At 40.0% G+C, this 23526-nt stretch overlaps 1 protein-coding gene across 1 annotated transcript in view; it reads left to right on the plus strand.

The window, feature by feature from the left end:
• PDE4B (phosphodiesterase 4B) overlaps positions 1–23526 on the plus strand; it is a 267467-nt gene that overhangs the window by 29815 nt on the left and 214126 nt on the right. Inside the window, exons 2-3 of the mRNA XM_075181837.1 lie at positions 7300–7401; positions 9687–9919. Of these exons, the coding sequence (XP_075037938.1) occupies positions 7360–7401; positions 9687–9919 (275 nt within the window). The 5' untranslated portion in view covers positions 7300–7359. The remainder of the gene's footprint in view (positions 1–7299; positions 7402–9686; positions 9920–23526) is intronic.

Here is a 23526-nt window from a genome sequence, read left to right on the forward strand (position 1 = left end):
GGTGAAGCTTTTAAAATGGTCTCAGCTTTACAGATTAAATGGGATGTTGCTATTTAGGATGAGTCACCTTGATCCCCCTGTTTGCAAACCTAACATTTACTGCCAACTGCTTATTAACCAGGATTTTAAAATGATTGCGTTGTATAAATTCCCAATTGTTGTATTGTTTTCATTTACAAATTTACAAGCAGGGCCCTAGAGTGCCACTCCTCCCCCCGTCCCTCGCTTTTCTTACCTGTGTGGGGCATGAGAGCTTCGCCCCTTGATAGGGGTAAGCTGTTGAATTTATAATTTGCTTTGTCGCAAAACACAAGCTATTGTTCTCCGTTTTCACTGTAGCCAATTGCCCAAATTTGATGTATTTTTTTTTGTAAGTGTATTGTGCACACGAAACAAATAAACTTGATTTGAAGATCATCTCAAATATCATCATTTCTGATAATGAGACATTTACATGTATTATTTCAGACTGTTGTATGGTAAGAGTGTGTTCAAATCTCAAATGATAGTAATGGGGTTCTAAAAAGCTATATAAAGATGGTCATCTCTGGACCAATAATATTATTATTATTTCTTACCAATTAAGAAGAGAAGGCTGTATGAGCCCCCTGTTTTACAGGTCAGTGGACAGGATATGTGTTTTGTTTGTCTGTGCCGCGCTGCATAATTAAGACGCTGTAAAGATGAGCTTGGTGCACTCATTAGAATTCCCCCAGGACTGATTGGTCACAATTCACCTCCAGAAGCGTAATATTCTTTTCATTAACAACATACTCAAATCCCAGTGGGACCCTTGGTGAAAAAACTCTGACAATTAATACAGGAACATCAAGACAGTCTGGCTCTATGGCTCTCACAAGGGCAAACAATGGATATTTCAGGATTCTATAACCCTGGAAGTATCGTACTATTAAAAGAGATGTTGAGGTTTATTTACTAGCAAGGTGCAAACCTGCATTAAAACCATAATAAAATATTTACGTAAGTGATTGTTGCTTTCATTTTGGTACAGTGTTAATGAATAGCCCTCGTTGCGTTTATTTGTATGGCATCATTAAAATAGTACACCGCTCAAAACGAGAAAATGTAGTTTTGGGTAAAATTCAATGAGTTAATATAAAAAGCTAAATTGTGCTTGCTGTGAAAGCGTTGGGGACCCCAATGACTGTAACGGTCGGACACCACACTCCTCTCTCCTTTTAGCGCTGGTTCAAGCGGTAAGCCCGTGTTGATTGCTCTCCCCTTTAAACTAGGTGGATCATCTTTTAGTGATTATGATGTTGACTCAGGTATATCGCTACAGATATTATTATATTATTATATTTTATTTATATCGCACCACAGAGGGTCCGCAGCACCGTGCACAGAGCAATATAACGAAACAGAACACAGCATACAGGGCAATACATAAACAAAGTGCAGTTAAATTATCAACCCAGCTGAGAGAAGGAACACCGGGCAAAGAGGTATAAGTGAATTCCGGAATACTTAGAACCTAGACAAGGGAAGGAGGAGAGGTGGGGAGTGAGCTAAAGCAAGCTGATCCTGTGCCCAGAAGTGTGGGAGCAACTAACAGAATCAGAGTCGGCGAGATGCGATGGCAAGGGAGAAGAGGAGACGAAGGGCTGGGGCCTAGCGTCAAGATGCAAAAAAGGATGTTGGGGTACTGAAGACAAAAGTAACAGAAGGAGGAGGACACGAGGAATAGAGGGCCCTGCTCACTGGAGCTTGCAATCTAAAGGGAAGGGGCAGACTAACAAGAAACACAAAGTGGGGAGTCAGGGTGATTGGACTAGAAATCTGAAGGGGGAGATGAACAAGATCGGGTAGTATGAGGAGCGGAGGAAGAGTGAGGGTCAGGTGTACTATTATTAGTGAAGGAGGTACTTGAAGAGACAGGATGAGGAGGTCAGAGGAGAGGTTAAATAGAGGAAGAGTAGGCTGTTCTGTACAGGTGGGTGTTGAGGGTTTGTTTGACGATTAGCAGGCTAGTGGATAGCCTGATAGAACGAGGGAGATTGTTCCAGAGAAGGTGGGTCAACACATGAGAAATCTTGAATGAGTGAGACATGGTAACCAGATGGGAGTTGCGGCCGTGGTCGCTGGCTGGCCGTAGGGGGCGAAAGGGAATATGTATGGAGATGAGGTTGGAGACGTAAGGAGCAACGGAGTTAGAGAGGGCTTTGTAGGGGAGGGTGAGGAGGTTTGAGAGGATCATGGTTGGATCATGTAAACCTCATGTATTGGACCAAAATACTACTGTCATTTACTAAGTGCTACTCCACAAGTGACCTTATACAGCATTGCTCGGGATATTGTGAGTGAATGCACCCTAAATTAGTACCCCACATTATTATGTCCCTCTACAGACCCTCCGATCCATTTTATGTTTCTTTGGTAAAGAACAAAACAAAAATTATAAGATAGAATAAGATAAACATGAACAACTTGTATACTGGCCCGTGACCAGGGCTTCCCAAGTCAACTTATGCTTGGTTCCTGCACACAGCATTAACACTAAGAGGTCTATTTATGACCCCAGTGTGGGTAGATGCCTCCCAGCCAACCAGCCCCTGATTGATATATACATGGAAGATATGGGTGGGTAGTGTCCTACGGGCTTCCATACTACCGTACTATACTACTGAATACAATATTAATGACCAAAAAGTAGAGATGAAATTCCATTTCTACTGAATAGCAATTCCTCAACTGTACCAGGAGGTTAAACAAAAAGTTATTCAGTCCCTAGAAATTGCCATTGTACCAATAATTCACTTAATTGCAGATATGTGAACAAGCTGTACTGGTCAAACAAAAGACTCACTGGGGAGGTGTATCGCCAACAGCAGCAGCAGCAGCCCCTGTAGCATCCTCCTCATCCCTTCAGTATAGTAGAGCTAGCACACAGTGCCAGGTCTTTCACAACCTTTTGGCCGCTTACTAGTACAGATGTGATACCGCCCCTCACACAATTGCTTTCAGATCGAAACACTTGGGACTTTAAAAGCAAAAAAAATATTTTTTTGTGTGAATTTTTTTTGTTCCCAATTGTAAAGTGCTACGGAATTAGCTGGCGCTATAGAAATAAATGATGATGATGATGTGCGTTCAATTTTCTGCTCACCCTGTTTTTTCTACACTCAATAGTTCAGAGGTCACTGAAACTGATCCTTTCACAACTGCATTCAGATTGAAGCACTTTGGTCTTAAAAGCAAGAAATAATATTTTTTGTCCTCTCCTAATTAGTTTACTAATACACTATCACTACCAGTAGCCACTGTCTACACTTCACTCTCCCACATCCAAATTATCAGCACACATTTCCAGCAGGCTGATTTGTAACTAAAATGTCACGATTTGTGCAGAAAATCACAGCTATTGCAATATACATGGCTTCTGTCACTCCTCTCTATCAAAAAGTGCATTAAAATAGATAATAATATCACTTGCATTAGCAGAATTTAACTTAATGCATTTTTTATTGCCCTCCACTAAGGCTGAGTACACACTACAGTGTTTTCAGCCAATTATCGGGCCAATCACCCGATGCACGACCGTTACGCCCAATATCACTTTAATGTGTACACTTAGACGATGAATGATAGATGTTCCAAAGCACCATCGTTTGATTGTTTAGCAGAACTATAACCCACGTTCAGCAATGGAATAACGTCCTTCCAATCCTGCAGTGTGTATGCACTCCCGATCAGAATCTCCATAGAGCTTACAGTCATAATCTTTTCAGCCGCCGAAGAGCACAAAATCGTTATAGATAGCACAATGGGCGGAAAGTTCTGTAATGTGTACCCAGCCTTATAATAACCAGGGCTGTTTCTTTATTATTACACTGTATGCCTGCTGAATGTGTCTCCACTTCTCCTTCATAACAAAGTGGCAGCACAAAGAGATTGCCCGTAAAATATATGGTTGAGAGAGCTGTAATAGTAACTGATGACAAGAGTAGCATTAATGTAAGTGGGTAATGTAATATATTCATTCACAAAATGTCAATTTTACTTAACATCAGAAGATGTGTTATTATGTTTCATCAATCACGAGGGTCGGATTCCAGGTTGCTGACGCATTTGAGGATGAGTGAACTCAAAAATCTTTAGCAAAGTCAGATTTTTCCCACGGAAGTTGAGCTGTTGATTTAAGCTGCAGCCTCTGTGGACTGTAATGCAGATTAAATGAGGGCAGTGTTAGGTTCTGTGAATTTACAGACTTCCTGACAAGTTGTGTGATGGAGCGCAGAACGCTGGAGAAAGACACTGGCTTACACGATAAAACGCCAATATCTGTCTAATGCAGCATTAACGACTTGTACGGAGTGACAGGCCAAAAAACCCTATGTGGATGCTTAAAGGGGAACTGCAATTGAAATGAATTTTATGAATAGATAAAACTAGTGACAAGTGGCTATTGCATATATTTGATCAGGAAGAAACTTCAGTTTTAATTATATTTAGTGTATTGCCCTGTGGAGAGAACTTGTCCCAGGTTAACAAGTGGCAATTACCTAAAGTCAAAGTTTACAATTTTTTTTCCTCTTCAGCGTCCTCTACTGTTCAGGGACTCATTCATGCTTCTCTCCCAAGACGTATGATTTTAAATTGGAACTCTAAGACCATACGCATGATTCATTAAGGAAAGTAAACAAAAAAAAAGGAGTAACTTTGCATCTTGGCAAAACCATGTTGCATTAGACGGGCATAGGCAAACCAAGGGTGGGGGGGGGGGATATGGGTTCCTAGTGCCTAAACCCCCCCCCCCCAAGCCTGGGATACTGTATAATTGAGGTTGGTGGACCCTGCCCCAGCTTCACATGGCTTTGCTTGAAAAGGGAGAGCTGCGTGCACCTAACAGTAGTACACGCAGCATTGCCCATGTATATTATGGGGATAGGAAGAGTTGGAGAACAGCCAAGCACAGTCTAATATTATATCCATACCCCCATGCATGCTGGTCATGCCCATTGGCGGCGTGGTGTGGAAACCCCCCTCTACAAATCCTGCGTTTGCCCCTGAGAGAGATGTAAAATGTGATGGCAGATTTTAGTTGGGATATAGCATGTCCTAGATCAACTTTATATTTCAGTGTAAATATAAAGCTATCAAGTATTTGTGTGCTAGATGAAAAAACGGCCAGTATTTAACTTATGTGCAAAATTTGCACCCCCGGTATTGTAACATGGTTTGTCCAGGAAACAACTTACTCCTTTATTTGTCTTACTTTCCTTAATGAATAGGTCACATGCTGCTTTTGCAGCAGTAATATGCAGAAAATCAGGATTGTTGGAGCCTACCATCACTGTGTGGCTGTTGATGGAGTTCCCCTTGCCCAACCATCCTCCTTAAATCGGTACAGCAATGGTTGTACAGTATCAGGACATGAGGTTGTGGCTTCCAAATCATCAATAATTACCTCTGCTTTTCTTTACAGAACTTTAGACATATTTATTGTGTGTATTATTTAGAACAGTGACACTGTAATGATTTGATGAATGTCCCATAGTGAGCGTTTTTTATTAAAGGGTAACATCACTCAAAAATGACGTTGCCTAATGAAAATTATTTTGCTGGATATTTCAACTTGCTGAGGTAACTCCTGGAACTTAAAATGAGACTTCTGGCTGAAATTGGCCGTTGAAAGCTCACCTACACACTGTTGCCTTCATTTGACAGATAGGAAACAAAAGTGTGGACTGCACAGATTGCTTGTACAGCTACATCTGTTGATTTGTGTGAAGATACCGTTTCTTTTGGCCCAATTCTACCCAGGTCACGCTGGCTGGCCACCCACGGGTGCCTTGCTATACCAGGGAAGTCTACCCAGTACTTTCTAGGGTTCTCAGTCACTCAGGCAAATGCAGTTAGAAAGTAAAACAATACATTTATTGTAACAAAAACAATCGCTATATTATTATATACACACAGAAAATAAATGCCAGGCAGGTTTACCACTTTATCTGTCACTTACCCCACTAGCTTATGGAGCTTCAGTCACCTGGATGTCCTGACTTAAAGACCCATGGAGTTCTTCTCTTAGCTGCAGCTGTAGTCCATCGGTAGAGAACGAAAACGCAAAACCAGCTATATTGCACCTTCCATGAATCAATCCCCAGAAAGAATACCCCCTCCCGCCCTCCAGTGGCTCCTTATACCTAGGGTCTCATTTCCACAGAGCTTTCCCCTCTCTGGCACAAACCCCTGGTCCTCTCCTTGTTAAATATTGGTCAGTGCTGGACTATTGAGGTTTGGAGAGGGGAGTGAAGATGAGCTGTCCTTCCACAGAATCCCCCTGCTAGATGGCTTGTCTGGACTAGTCTTGTGAGAACAATGGATACTAATTAGCCTCCCCCCTCCAGTATCTTGCAACCTGATCCCTACCAACAACCCCCTGGCTTCACTTTAACAACCTCACTGAGACATCACCAATATACAATAAACAATATACATATTTACAGTGAGCTACAATATCCCCTTATCCACATGTAATTAGACACTGCAGTTGTAGTCTGTTGAGGTGGGGAACCAATGTAAGGGTTATAAAAAGTACATGCTATAATCCACATTATGTGAGAAATGAGGAACAAGATGGTTACAGTGTTACCAAACTCGTTTCGTCACAAATTAGAAATGTCAATTATTTGCAACCTATCTGTCAAATAGCTTTATGATTATGCGTTTATTTGTAGCTTTAAGGCCTCATTTAGAGTTAAATCCATCTAGGGGTGTGCCCTAGATCAATTCTAAATTGCAGTGCAAAAATAAAGCTGAAATAACAAGCCCAGTATTTGTGTGCTACATGCAAAAGCAAACAGTATTAATCCAGCCTGCAAACAAAACATGCCTTTCATCGCAACATGATTTGTCTAGATGCAAATTTGCACCCTTTAGCTGAATTTCTTTTATCATAGCTGTCAGTAGATAGCTGTAAAAGAGTAATTATCTCAAAATAAGTTGAACTATTTGCACCTTAAGTTGTACACAGCCACTTATGTACTGTGTAGCATTGATGGTATTTCTGCAAAATGAAACCCACAATTCCTTGTCTGCACCTTATTCGCACAATTACATCAAATGTTCTTAAGGTGCATGTGCACAGGCTTTCAGGTAGTAAAGCGTGACATCAATATCTTTTCTCTCCATTATCATTACGTTGTACACTTCATATTATGGCTAATGATTCTTGCAGTGGAATGCGCCAAGCATGCATGTTGTAGCCTACTGTAAGTGAGCAATTACATATGTAAACAGCAAGTATAACACATGTTATTCTGTTTTCTCTGTTAGGTTTAACTCCTTCCTTGAAAACTGATTTTCTGACAACCTGAAACATACCTGGAGGTTAAAATGAAGAAAAGTAGGAGTGTTATCACCATCACAACGGAAGAGGTAGGTGTTTTTTTTATCATTGATTCATCTAATTCAGCACCTTTCAATTTATTTTTAATGTGTTATTTTTTAATGTGGTGTGCTAGATTAATTAATTACTAATATACATGTAATGCAATATAGGTATGGAGGGTTGTGGTAGAGCTTAGGACCGCAACATGTACTCAGCCATCATTTATGCAGCATTAATTATTTGGGTACTTAAGAATATCAAAGAAGGGATTATTGCAAATGCCTATTTGAGCAAGCCTGAAACCGCTCCCGGGTCCCTCTCAGGTTCGTATAGGACAAGAGCCTTCATAATACACACACTTTCTTATGTTCCTAATGCTAAGTTAAGTTTCAAACTTCCTAGACACTGGCCAACTTGTTTGGCATCGGTCACACTACATAATAAACAACTCAGGCTTAAATACTTTACATTCTTCTCACAGCTCTAGCTTGATACTTTACCCTCCTCCCACGGCTCTAGCTTGATACTTTGCACTCCTCCCACAGCCCTAGCTTGAAAAACAGGTGACACCTCCAATCTGGTCTTTATAGAGGAGTTATCTGCAGGTTCTCTGCTTGCTTACTCTCACTTCAGATACACTGTTAACTGTGGAAAAAGATAACTCCAAACTACCTAAAAATATGTAAGTTAAATCACACTCTATACTATTATTTTATCACACATATGCCCTCCACCTGTATATCTTTAAACTAGGTGCACTGCTGTACACAAATGTGTAACTCTGTCTGCAGCCTTGGCCTGAATACCATACTCCTTCCTTAGAGGGCTGTGGTAAAACACTCTCTTTATTATAAAAGTTAAAAAAGAGATGATTATTATCAGTAATCAATATATATATTAAGGAAGATGTCTGTGAAAATTGTTAAAAAAAATAGGAGCTCTCCTGTTGGTTTGTTCTATCTTCTGTGCAATTATTGCTGCTACTACTACTATGTGTAGGATCATTCCTGCAGTTCTCCGATTCAGCTAGTTGCTAGGGAAATAGTTACAAGCTTCACTCAGCTCTCGGTCTGGCAGCTTTAGGTGTGCAATCAACTACTGCACTCATGCAGCTAATCATCCTGCAGTTCTGATTGGTGCTGCTATCGTTATAAACCTCTTGCTGGCAGCATACCAATGCTGGTGATAGTTTCTGCTTGACCTAGTGTGCCTTGTATCCTGGCCTGTTCTGCAATCAGTCTTTGATCTGGAATGTTTATAGGAATTACTGTCTTCTCCACTCCTGACTCTTTGCTTTGTTAAACAGATTTACTCTCATATCTCTATCTGCCATGACCCCAGGCTTGTTTAAAGGATTCTGCTGTCTTCTCTAGTCCTGATCCCTGACTCTCTGGCTCAGAGTTTTGCTCTTTACAGTCTGGTTGCTCCTTACCTGCTACCGTGTGCTGTCCACTCCATCAGACAAGTGCCAGACTACTCCACATTAACCCTTGCCTGTCTGGCTCAGAGATCTGCTAATATATCCTGGTTGCTCATTACCTCCTACTGTGTTCCGTCCACTCCACCGGGGAGGTGCTAGATCAACAACTGCTACTACCCGAGCCTAAGTCCTGGGGGCATCCGAGTAGTGTGGAACGGAACAAGTTCCTTGGAAAGGGGTCTGCTAAAGGTGAACATCTCGCAAAGCGGTTCTAGCAGTTGAGGATCTCACACTACTCTGCCCTTAACACAAATTAAATATTTTATGTCAAAACACAGCCAGTTTTCCACCTGACTTTTGGAGACAGTGCTAACATCGGACGATCAGCATGATTTAATATCCAGAAATACAATTACAATTCATTTATAGTTCACAGATGATCCAAATTACATATCTTTAACGTAGTTTAAGAGTTTTCCGCTTTCTTTCATAGATCCTAACTGATCACATGACACACAAATGGTTGGGAACCACGTGTTTTGGTGATTGGCTCAAATATCAGGAGGTCAAATATAATACAACGCCTAGGAGGCAATACCCGTTAGATCAGGGGTGAGCAGCAAGCAGCCCGCCCACCTCCTATGCTTCGATGTCCACAATTCTGGACCGTTCCACCAAAATCGTGACAGCTGGGCGGTATGGTTTATGTCACAGTGATGTTGGCTATCAAACATGTTGTGATAACAAAATGAAAAGTTTGACAGAACAGCCATTGTCCCTTCACTATTAATTACTCATTTTTCTTTGTAGTTCGCAAATGGTCAATCAATGCATTGCATGGGAATTTACCATATTGCTGTACTGTATTTATGATCTAATAATTCAGCTGTTAAACTCTTTCTTTCCTGGCAGAATGCGAAGGGCTTTCCTGAGTGTCTTCTGAGCAAATCCTACAGTTCCTACGGTTATAATATTGGAATAGATCTGTGGAAAGGAAAACGTCTCTGCTCCGGCACGTTACAGTTACCCCCGTTACATCAGCGGCAGGCGAGGAGAGCAAGGACCCCGGATTACATTCACAGACCTACAACGTTACCACTGCTTCTGCCGCCGAAAATTGCGGTGACACCCGTGGAGAGAGAATGGTAAGTGCAACGTTACCAGCGTCAACAAATACATAAACACACGTGTATCCGACACTGCGCACAGTACAGACAGCCATTTTGTGGACTGAGCTAATATACGTCAGAAAACAATCTATAAGGAACCATGACAACACAGGAAGTGATGTCACTGGTCCCCAGGAATATGATTGGTTGCCTTCTTATCAGTATTGGTTGAAATCACAAAATGGCTGCCTCCACTGTATCTAGAGGATCAGTGTACTTTGAAGTTCAAATAAAACGGTTTTGGGCCAATCATGTCTGTACAACCCATATTCACCAACCAATCGAGTACGATGGAAGCCTGTACTGCGTATCGTCATGTAGAAGCGTGTAGCAGTACAAAGTTAGATTTATCAAACCAGCTAAAAAGGAAAAAGCGGAGATGTTGCCCGTAACAACCAGTCAGAATCTAGTTGTCATTTATCTAGTACAGGCTAAAAAATGATAGCTAGATTCTGATTGGTTGCTATGGGCAACACCTCCACTTTTTTCTTTTTAGATGATTTGCTAAATCTACCATTTTCTGACCACACATCATTTTCTTTTTGTGAGTGGACATTTGCAGTTCTGGGCAATCACAGTTATATACAACTGCCGAATTCACAATACAATACAATCATTTTTAATCAGATTGTAAGACAAGACAGAATTTTGATCCAATAGATCAGAATGACATTTGCAGTGTAGGTCAGTTGTTGGAACATTAGACTTCGAGGGCCTGATTATTTAAGGAAAGTTAAGTAAAAGTAAGTAAGTAAGGCAAAACCATGTTGCATTGGAGGGGGAGGTAAATTTAAAATGTGATGGCAGACTTCTATTTGGGGTAGGGCATGTCCTAGATCAACTATTTGTGTGCTACATGAAAAATCAGCCAGTATTTAGCTTATGTGCAAAATAATAAACGAATTGCACCCCTTGCATTATAACATGGTTTTGTCCAGAAAACTTGAGTAAGAAAACTTACTCAATTTTTTTGCTTAACTTTCCTTAATGAATCAGGCCCTGAATGTACGATTACAGTATCTACTATTCAGTCGGCTTTCGTGAAATCCGTTTGGATGAAAGTTTCAACCTTATTTGATCAGATTATCGATGTAATTGGCCGCCCACATATAATCGTATTGGATAGATCGTCATCCTCACATGTTGAGTCTTTAACAGTCTGATGAAAGATAAACAATAGAATAGAATGATTGGATTGTAAAGTGTGACCATCTTTAGAGGTTTCTAGAACTTTTTAAATAAAATAAGTAGATTAATATTTTAATAAATTATAATCGTGAAAGAGACAATGACAGTATAACTTTGTATAAGAAATAACATGGAGCATATTGGATAGGTCAATCCTTCACATTTACACAGTTTTTATATCTATTTTTATTATAATGTGTTTTTCATATGACAAACATGAGTAACACGAGGCAAGCAGATGGTGGGATTTATGTTGATATTTTCGTCGACAAAAAAATATATATATGCTGATTCTGAGGGGGGTAAAAATAATAAGAAAATGGTATTATTTTTCTAAGATTTCTTCCTTACACTTAAAAAGGTTTTTTTTCCTAGCATTTGTACATTGGGGCTGATGCTTTGTGTATCCAGATCTTTACCAGTAACAGATACGCCAGATTTAAGTAAGATGAACACCCAAGCAGGTCATAAGGGCAAGAAAAGGTTGTCAACATTTGTTTGATAGTGAATAAAGCATTCACTATTAGGCTTGTTTTACTTAAAAAAACGCTCTATAATACAGCAGATATAATATAATATTCCTTCTTGTGTATGAATGAAAGTAATAATTTTTAAATTTGCCTCAAAATTGTATAATATACACACATGATTAAGGAAGAAATCAATTTCAGAGGTGAATCCGCAATCAGCCAATCAGATTCCGGCCACAATTATCCTCAACCGCGCGTATTTGCAACAGGCAATTTATACGGCTATTGATAGGCATTTCTGCATGTTCTTGTGGGTCTGCCACAGTTTGTAATCACACATACACCTCCTTACTGTAATCTGTCTTTGCACGTCCCCTTCCCTTCCACTTTCTTCCTCTTTAAGCACAAGGAGGTGCAGGTATGAAATCTGCATACAGACCTAGGCAGATGCTTTTATGGTGAGCATGCACAGAACAATTTTGCATATATATTTTTTTTTTTAACTTAAAAGGTTTTTGTTAAGTTTTTAGCAAAGGAATATGTAACAAACATGGCAGTTTTACAACAGAGTACAGTGCATAATGTAAATCCAATAACTCAGACAGAACTGCCCATAAACAAACAATCAAAAAAGTAACAAAAAACAATAACACAAGCAGGGGCGGATCCAGAACTTAATTGTACCGGGGGCGATTTAGGGGGAAGGGGGGGGGGGGATTTAGCTCCGCCCCCTTTTTGCCACCTAAGGCTGCCGACGGTTGCACACTATGTTTAGGTCTGTTCAGCAGAGAGAGTTAGGGAGAGAGTCCTGCCCGGCTGCTCTGATTGTGTCAATCAGACCAGTTGGGCAGAACTCTCTCCCTAACTCTCTCTGCTGAACAGACCTAAACATAGTGTGCAGCCGCCGGCAGCAAGCCCCTGCTAGGGGGGGCGATCGCCCCCCCCCCTGGATCCGCCACTGAACACAAGAAACATTCAAATACCAATTTTGCATATTTTACACTAAGCAAACGGGTGTACGCCAAACTCAACTTGAGCCTCTGTGAATCCTTCGATCTCCTGTTCTGATCTTTCCATTATGGTCATGTAATTAAATAAAATTAAATGTTGTTAATAAAATATTACAGTTTCCAGGTTATGTCAAATGCAACAGTAATCATTTTCTTGGCAACTAAGAAATGATTGTGTTTAAATGATGAAGTATAGTATAATACTTGAAGGCAACACAAGGTAAGGTTTATCCAAATATATAGGATTATCTCTCGATATTGGCGAGATTTGGGAACTCTTTTTCTTTTGCAGATGATTTAAAAAGAACAATGTTTCCTGTTTATATTCTTGTATATTGTCAGATTTTGGACTTGCAGTTTCCTTTGGAACACAAGGGGGCAGCATGTAACTTTCATATGGTTTGCATGATGTTATTACAACTGTGATAAAATGACTATGTAATCATGTGAAACTCCTGCATCAAAACCAAAGTGTTTCAGACAATTTCCTGTACTGTTGGGTGTTTCTTAGAAGGTTTATAAAGACAGGCTAACTTACATCATCAGAAACTATGATTGTTGATTTTCCTGGGCCCAGATACAAATAACAAGATCTCTTAATTATTAATCGTTTGGATTTACCCCTCTTTCTTTCCAAATTGCCTATTTTTGGGTGGCAGAAGATGCTGCCTGGCTCCTATCTTAATATAATAGAATGAATTAAGTGTATAATATTATTGTGAGTTCTACAAAATTGCAATGATTATAAATAACTATATGATAATGGTCTCCAAAGGCAGGGGACACCCCATGTAAAATGTAATTTGCGGGGGGCGTAAGCAGTCAAAACCAGTCAGAGAATTTTAACTTTTTTGAATTTATTACAATAAATGATTATATTTTTAACTGTAGACTTATGGATTACAGTTATACTCATTAATGTGTAGCAGAGTTGGAGCAACCCTGCTCTATGCATATTCTTTTGAAAACCTGGGTGGATATTATTCCAAGACGTTGTTTTGCATTAGGGTACACTGCCTTTTCTTCCCCGCAAAAGTAGTTTAATTTTTCCGCTACCTCTGAAGTTTGGAAGATCAGGATCGGGCTTTGCTTAATGACTGGATCAATTTTCACGTTCATTTCCCCAGGGACAAACGCAGGATTTGTAGAGAGGGGTTTCCACGCTAAGCCACCAGTGGGTGTGACCAGCATGCATGGGGGTGTGGCTATGATTTTAGAGTGCTTGGCTGCTTTCCAACTCTTCCTATCCCCATCATATACACAGGCAATTCCTATCCCCATCAAATACAGGGGGCAAGCCAACTCTGGGAGGGGGTTTCCAGACACTAGGAACCCCCCCCCCTTGGTTTGCCTATGTTCCCTATGAAACATTTTCCACTAATCACTCCGAGATACATTCTCCCACTTCCCTCTCCTTCCCCTCCCTTAATCTCCTGTTTTCCCTTCTTCTCATCCTATAAACCTGCCCCTTTCTTTTATTCAGCCCTCAAAAACAGGGTCAACCTTGCAATTATTGATCCTTTTGCGACTCGGAATAATACTCACCTAAATGTCTATCTCTGAATCCAATTTTTTTACTATATTTATCTTGCAATTGTAAATGATTTTATTTTTATAGACAATGAACCTCATTAATAAAGCCTTTATATTAAATTAGTCTCACAAAGCACATGCATATAATAATGTTAAAATAAGTACTTTTAAAAACATTTTATAATTTTGGATGCAAATATAAAAACTATATTTCCTCAATCTATTTGCACATATATTTATTAAATATTCCAGTACTGCCTCTCTAATGAGTATATTTCTAAAGTGACTTTCATGCAAGAAATCCTTTTGTTATTTGTTTGTGAATTTTTTTGTTGTTGAAGGAAAAAATAGTTAAAATATTAAATTAGTACACATGTTATAGGTTTGCGAATTCACTGCATATGCCTATACAACTAAGCATTTAGACATAATCCATGGAAAAACATTGCAACCTAGGGGTGAAATAATTACATGGATTATTTATCTTTACCAATCATCATCATCAACATTTATTTATATAGCGCTAGCAAATTCCGTAGAGCTTTACAATCAATAATTATTTTAACAAAACATTTTTCATATAAATGGGGGAGAATTTGTATTCAGCAACAAAAGGAATATGCAAGTATGAGTTATTTTCATAATAAGTGCTTTTTAGTCTAACACCCGTTTAATGTGGTTCTTGTTTTATAATACTCCTGGTCCCCTTTGGTTGGTTGAAATGAATGGTCAATTTCAGATCCTGTTTTCAGTTTCACACAAGAATGCAATTGCAACATATAACCACATAATCCAGTTCATTTGTTTTGAGGTTTTACTCTGCACTTTTTGCCCTGTAATTTTGAAAGATAAACGATTTTGGAAATGGCTTCAGTTTGGTAGTCAAACAGGGGGTCAGAATTCTCTTCGGGGAATCAAATTCACTGTGTGGGAAAACGACTCTTAATTATAGCACTGTGTTTCTGGATAGTGTAAATGATAGGCTGGTTTGGAGACAGGAATTACGGTGATTATCGGGAGTCTCCTTGACAACCAGTTAGGTTCAGGAACGTCAGATAGTTGCACAGATGAAGACTCGCGGATTTCATCCCAAGCCAGATGTTATCTAAACATGTACATATGATTTCCATTTACTGGATTGTTATGTCAAATCGGGGTCTCTTCATTTTGAATATAACGAGTACAGGCCATATTTTCAGGAAGCTCTACGCAAATAGAACTTCGGAGGCTTAGTAAGTTTCAATGCATATTAACATGTTCTCGTCGGGGCTGAATTTCTGCAGTGAAAAATACTGGTTCAATTCACAAGTAATTACCCATAAAACCTAGTTTTCAATGGTTTTCTGGACATGTATGTATACTGGCACCCAGATGGCATGCCTTCATGGCCCCCTGATAATTACACGTGGCATTTTATTATATACCTTAGTACATATAGCAAATAAATGGGGTGAATAAATGGGGCCAGCGTTGGGATTTGTATCACCCTTACAGTTTGTACAGCTTGTCCTGTCCTCTCCTATAGCTCGAAATAGAAGCAATTCCTCACATTTGCTACTACATGGGGGGCAGGTGAAAGAATTCGAAAACAACTACATCTAAAAAAATATGGAAGCCATTTTATAGCAGCTTTGCATTCTGGGAATAAGTTGCATACCCAAAATACTAGGGATTCTGCATAAAATCTGCTGTTTACTCCTTGGGACCGGTGATTGCAGGAACAGTAAAATATATTGTTCTCATTAATGCATTCAGACAAAAGAACATGCTACCCAAATTCTTTGCAAAAATACAGAATAAATATTTGTCTTCAGCATCTGAACGCTCACTAAAAAGGAAAAGCGTATGGTTCAGTCCTATTTACTTCCATTTTTCTGCAACCTCTTGCTTGATAAAATTAGATGCATTTACCACAATGGCCACATGAATCCAGCTGTACCACTGCAATGGTAAACAGTCCCCTGTGTAATTAGAAATGATGACAATCTCAGTTATAGGTTTGGGACGAAGAGAAAGCTTCTCTGCATCTACACTCAGTTCTTTCCCTGGGAATGTATAATGACATTATCTTCATCATTTAAACACAATCATTTCATCAAGCTCTTCAGAATCTTTGTAATTTGCACAGAAGGATCACTTCATAAGCCTATCTTTCATTACATTTTATTTAAGAACTTTATTTGTGTTTACAGAAAAGAAACAAAACAGCAACAGACCCCAGGGGTAAATGCATCAAGCTGAGAGTTTCCAGCAGGTTTCAAAAGGGGAGATGTTGCCTGTAGCAACCAATCACATTCTAGCTATCATTCTGTAGAATGTTCTAAATAAATGATAGCTAGAATCTGATTGGTTGCAATAGGCAACATCTTCAGTTTTCAAACCCACCTGAAACTCTCAGCTTGATACATTTACCCCCAGTAATCAATATAATAGTAGTACAAGCAGGTAATGAAATTACATATTTAGGGGCTAGAACCCAAATAGCTGGTATGATAACTAGGAATAAAGTGGGTAGATGTGTCGCAAGGACTTGTGTGTGTGACTGGCATTGATGAAAGAGAGTAAACATAGAAACTTAAAATTGAACAGTAGATAAGAACCATTTGGCCCATTTAGTCTGCCTATTTTTTAACCTATGGTAACCTCAAACCCTATTTGATCCTTTATTCTTTGTATGGATATGGTAGGGTAGAGAAGAAAAGGGGAATAGGTTTGTAGGCCCAAGTCGGGACCCAAGTCTAATCCATGGAGAATATAGATATATGCATTGAACCACTAGTACAAGCTTCCATTACAATTTTTTTTGACAGAAGAATGGATGAGAGATGGAAACTTCTATAGACTTCATTGACCTCTTTTGGGAGAAGCCAATGCTTTGTGCTCAACATCCTGCGAAAGCTTATAACATAGCAAGGTTTGGGAAAATCCCTGCTCTGTCATGCACTTTGTTAAGATGTGGTGCTTGCAGTACTAGTATCTCTCCATATGTAGAAGTGGTTTAATAAAAGGAAAAGTATAAAGGGTGGAATAGTATGGGGCAGCACGGTGACTAAGTGGTTAGCACTTCTGCCTTACAGCACTTGAGTCATGAGTTCAATTCCCGACCATGGCCTTATCTGTGTGGAGTTTGTATGTTCTCCCCGTGTTTGCGTGGGTTTCCTCTGGGTGGTCCAGTTTCCTCCCACACTCCAAAAACATATTGGTAGGTTACTTGGCTGCTAACAAATTGACCCTAGTCTGTGTGTCTGTCTGTGTGTGTGTGTGTGTGTGTGTGTGTTAGTGAATTTAGACTGTAAGCTCCAATGGGGAAGATACCGATGTGAGTGAGTTCTCTGTAGAGCGCTGCAGAATTAGTTAAATTGTAATAATAATAATAATAATTATAGTATGACTAGGTGGTAGATTTGTCAGACCTTCTAAAAAAGGAAAAGTGGGGGTGTTGCCTGTAGCATCTAATAAGATTCTAGCTATCCTTTATCTTGTACATTGTAGAAAATGGGACCTAGTATCTTATGAATGCACCATACTGCAGACACACACAACTATATTTACTACAGATGTGGTGGTCGAGTACTGATGGGAATCCTTCCCTTACCTTGTCCTCCAGACACGAGTCAGGTTCTTTTCTGTTCGGATATCCGGTGGTCAGGAGATAAATACTTCAATGAAAGGGACAAGGATTGGTCAAACAACTTGGGTTTATTGAGAATGCGGTAAGGATAGTTTCGGTAAGACACTGCGCCACTGAACCCTTCAGCTCAATAGTAATGACAAAATAATGCGTCTGATCAGCATAGAGCACAATAGCATTTAACATATAACATACACCTGGTGAGTATAAGGCAGAATAACGATAACATCTTCAATGCACATTGTCTAATAAGGCACACTGGTAATCACAGTTACTACTTTCACGTTAACAATATCTGACTGGTGATGATGCAAAAACCATCAATAATAACCCATCAAGACTCTTACGGTCACTACCGCGCCCACTAGAGGGCTACTTCTTATTCAGGTGTTTGGGGTACCGTGCTATTTCCTATGGGTCAGGCATCCCACTTTTAGCATCTACTGCTGAGTTAACTTGAATTGCAGCGATACCACTAACACTGAATGTCACACCTTCAATATTAATAAATCAATTCTTAGGTAAATCATATAACATTAACATCCATCTCAACATTTGGTGCACCAATATTATCCCTGGTAACGTTACCATTTCTTCCACTCAGTCCTGGGCTGACCTGTGCACGGGAATTTGGTAGTGTTCCAATGTCCTGCAGAGGTTTCCATCAAGGGTTAAGTATTATAGTAGAAAGCAGGGCTGTTGCTCATTTCAGCCACAAGATAGCGCTGTTCTCTCAACAGTCAATCAATCTCTATCAGCACATGTGCTCTGCAACAGGGTATAATGTCCAGATATCAGCACACACACAGGATATAGCTGTAACGACCGTCTTAATTGTTCCCTGCAGCATGTGTAAAGGTATGATCTGGGGGAAAAGCTCTCGCAATCCTTCCTTGTACAAGAATGCAATGTCAGTTTTGGATAGATTCCCTCATCACTCTTCCCTCTGACACTGGGGTGTGTGCAGTACACTGCAGGCTAGGGTTTTACCTTGAGACGGTTCTGCAGTTAGTGGAGACTTTCTTTGGCGCCCCGCTGCGTGTCCCCAGCTGTTCTCCGTCCGCTTTGCTCGCAATGTCACAGTTCTGGCAGCACCTTATCTTCTCTCTGCTCGGCTGCACGTCCTCCCCCTTGTTCCTTCTACCATGCTGCTCTCTCTCTCTCCTCCTTCCTGCACATTCTCTTCCTGTTACTCCCCCAGCCAATCAGGGCCTTTATCCTCCTCCTGTCAATCACTCCCGGACACAAGTTTTCAGGAGCACAATTAACCCCTTGTAGCCCTGCATTTTAAATGCGTTTATGCACTTCCTCTGTGCTGTTCAACAAGGCTTTGGGGTACCACACAGAGCTGTAAGTGAACTGTCAAAATTCAGTGTACATGCCAGAGTACTAAAAGAACTTAGGGGCCAATTAACTAAAGTTACACGTATCATGGTGTGTGTGTATATATACTTCTACTATTGTACTAAGTTTATATATGTATATATATAAAATGCTTTTCTGCATTTCATGAGAGGTAGCGACATTAACCGAACTTTTTAACCAATCACTGCTGACAGAATCAATTCCAGGTCATGTCAGAAACTGAAAATATTTGAATTTGACTCAAGGAAAGCGGAATGGATAAAGGTTTGGATAAAGGACAGGAGACAGTTGTTGTCGTTGTAGTCAATGGTGTAAGCTCAGAGGAAGGACTGGTAACCAGCGGAATATCTCAGGGATCAGCCTTGGGTCTGGTTTTGTTTAATTTATTTATTTGGACATTGGAATGTAAAATAATGCATGTGGGACTTAATAATCCATCAAGCAGATTACAGGATGAATGGTGATGTAATATCAAATCACAACTGATTAAAGAGACCTGGGAGTTATAGTATCAGATGATATCATCATCAGCAGTGGGAGGAGCCAGTAGAACACTTGATTGTCTAGGAAGAGGTATTAGAAGGAGGAAGTGGGATGTTATATTACTACCTCATAGGTCCGTGGTCAAACATCACATTCTGTACTGTGTACAGGCCTGGAGGCCCTGTCTCCAAAAAGACATTAATAAAATAGAAAGAATTCAGGGAACTGCTACTAAAATGGTGCATAGGCTGCATAACAATATTTATCAGGAAAGACGTGAAGAGTTGAACGTGTACAGCTTAGAGGAGAGAAGGGACCGAGGTGAATAATAAGGGTATTTCTCGAACAAGGGGACGCTTTTTGAGATTGGAGGAAGACAGGACATCTTTCTATGTTTCCATCTCTCCTACGGGAAAAACGGAGATGGATAAAGTTTAATTATTGTATACATCGTCCTGGTATATTTTGGAAAAGTGTTATTTACAGTCCTCGTATCTACTTATGACTCCGAGATAGGAGTCTTGTTACGTTCTGATGTCAATTCAGAAGGATACAGAGTTCCGTTGGTTGAACAGAACATACAATCCAACAACCAATATTCAAGTTTTAAGGCCAATGTATCCTTCTTGCTTTGTTTCCTAAATGTTTTTCTCCTATGTATAATCAGCATGCAGAGTTTATCATAATACATGCAATGTTGAACCAGTTTCTTCATTTTCCTTGCCTCATTGTACAGGCTTCAATTATGCTGCCTCATCTTGCGATTAAGATATCATCTGTGTTGAATTAATTAATTAGCTGATGTTATGCATGCATCTGGTTTCAGCCATGAAAAATGTTACATACCAATAACTCAGTGCTTGACAGAAACATCAAGAGACAGATCAGTGAATTTAAATTTAACATGGTACAGATTATAAACTGCTAAAAATGTGACAATTTACTCAAGCAGGGAATTTTATCTTCATTACCCAAAATTGTAGACAGATGTTAGTGCATTTTATATTTATTAATATCAATACTATTGATAGAATTGTATCAGATTATGGTTCCCTCCGTTTAGCCATAGGAATCAATGTTCTGGTCGACATATCTGTGGGGAGGAAGGGAACTTGGTTTACCATCTCCATTGATCCTGTTGGCTTCCATTCAGAAATCAGGCCCCAAATTTTGGAAATCAATAAGGCAACATCCCACCGAGACACCACAGAGACACTGGTGTGATTTATTGGCAGATTGGAGGCATTGGAATGGAGAGTAAGAGCAGCGGAAACTATTTACAACAAGGCTCAGGCTGAGAAGGCACAGTTGGTAAGTACAGCAGGCAAAACCTTTTTTTTTTTTTTTTTTGAGATATATAATTGAGAGGAGGAATTGACAGCCTAACGATGGAGGGAGAAAGTCTTGTTGAAGGAGACATGGGTATCACATCATATCAATACATATTTCTGTTCAGTGCTTTCAGAACAAGGAGAAGGAAAGAGAACTCGGAGAGGTGGCTGGTTATGCCATTAACTGAACTATTCAACCAGTCGCAATCAACAGTAATTAGCCTCAGTGGACCGAAAAAGAACAAGTATAGTCCTGTTTCACAAAGTCGAAGTATAGAAGCCACACTGTGTTGAACACAGAACACTGTGTTGAGTTCCAGAGTCCTTATCTTCAGCAGGTCATAAATACATTAGCGATTGCATAAATAAGGGCTACTAAAATGTTGCATGGTCTACATCATCAAAATATATCAGGAAAGAATAAATGTCGATATGTATAACTTGTAGCTGAGAAGGGGTGGTGTGGTTATGATAGGACCTTTCAAACATATCAATGGTTTTACAGGTATTCTTCGGACTAACAGAAGTGGTAGGAAAAAGAGGACATGCACCAAAACTGTGAGGAAGTAGGTTTATGGGAAATTTTAGGAAGAATTACTTTAGTGAATGGGTAGTAGATAGATGGAATAGCCTCCCAACAGAGGTGGTAGTGACTTAATACTGTAGTGGGATTTAATCATGCTAAAGATCAAATTGAGCCGCAGGTTTTTGGGAATACAAATGGGCAGAATAGATAGGCCGTCAAATTCTATGTTGCAATGTCTCTTCCATTTACAAACGGCAAATAATGTAGGCGCGCATTTTTTCTGTCCATATTTGCGCAAACAATTGCGACTTTGCAGGCTGTGCCAGGAATGCTCATGTCAAATAAATTAAGAACGTTACTTCTAAGTCCTGCCTAGTGTTATGGATGCGTCTCTTGCTTGCAGCACTAATGTTCCCAGTGGCTGCCTTGGAAGTGAGAGTCGTTTTTCACACAAAAGCAATATTTTTCTATATGAAAAGCAGGGCACTGAAAGGGTACAAGGTGTGAAGGTTAACGTGATGGAGTTAGTGTGTATTTGTGTTAGATTTGGGACAGGAAAAAGATTTGAGAGGCTATATTGGTACCAAGAAGAATTCTGGGAACACAACGTACACATGAAAATTAAAGAAGATACAATAAAGTTAAAATAATATAAAATGAAAAATAACTATGATAACACTTGTAATAGTGTGTTAAATAAATGATGTACATACAAAGGCACTTCACCATATAAAAATGCACCCAGATAGCACAAAAAGTGTCTCAAAAATAGTAATGGACAACAAGGATCAGCAAAAATGAAGTTGTTTAGCACATCCAGAGAGGCTCTGCCGTCATATGGTAAACGCTGTTACCCCACCCAGTCACTGCCCCTCCAATTTAAGCAAAATATGTTGATGTTGCAAAACCAGTGATTTGCACCGTGCGTGGCAATATTCTAACATTGGTATGTCACGGAGACATGATATTTGTGTCATCCATCTCAGCAGACCGCACCGTAAAGGTTTGGGGCTACTGTGCTAAGCAAAATCTCGTTTTTGCATTCGGCTGCAGAATCGGGCGCATCATCATCTATTTATATAGCGTCACTAATTCCGCAGAGCTGTACATCAGTCCCTGCCCCATTGGAGCTTACAGTCTAAATTCCCTAACCTACACACACACAGATCGAGAGAGTCTAAGGTCAATTTAATAGCAGCCAATTGCTCTACTAGTATGTTTTTGGAGTGTGGGAGGAAACCGGAGCACCCGGAGGAAACCCACGGAAACATGGTCGGGAATCAAACTCATGACCCCAGTGCTGCGAGGAGAAGTGCTAACCACTGAGTCACCGTGCTGCACCTATGCCTGCATCATTGCAGATAGCCCCCGCATTAAGCAAATACACCCTAATACTCCCAGCACTACCCTATGGAGAGAGCAATATTTTGCTCCAGCCACAATCACAACCATCTTGACATGATACCATGGTCTTTCTCATACAGACCGGGCCAATGGCGCAATATTAGGTGCGTAACGTCCCAAAAGAGGTAGGAATGGCATTTACACTGCGTGTCAGTAGCTTTCCCAGTTCATTAAAGTCCCTTACCGGGTTTTCTCTTTTCTTCTGGTTAAACAAACTGCATTTACTGTGTATATAAGAGATGACTGCATTTCATTACCCAGCCTGCCTTCTTATCAGTCTTAAAATTTTCACTTGCTTAGGCAAAGTACAATTAGAATAATCCCTTTTACTTGACCTTTCCTCTAAGCAGCGGTTCTAATTGTTTGATCTGTGGCAGACAGCTTCCAGAATCCTCAGCGCTGGGTAGAGCTGTATCTATTGGGGGAATACAGACTCAGCAATCGCGTCTTATCATAATACATCTCACAGAGTGTTCCAATCAAAGGCAGCACCACAAGGAAGCGCTGGGTGATTTTCAATGCTCAGCTTAAGGGATTTCTCTCAAACACATTGATTTTTAGAAGAGAGAAAAGGGTGATGACTATTTTGACAAGGTGAAGTACAAAGTTAGCGCAGGAGCAGCTGACAATCTAATTTCGCTG

The sequence above is a fragment of the Mixophyes fleayi genome, chromosome 8, assembly GCF_038048845.1.
Source record: "Mixophyes fleayi isolate aMixFle1 chromosome 8, aMixFle1.hap1, whole genome shotgun sequence".
Taxonomy (NCBI): domain Eukaryota; kingdom Metazoa; phylum Chordata; class Amphibia; order Anura; family Limnodynastidae; genus Mixophyes; species Mixophyes fleayi.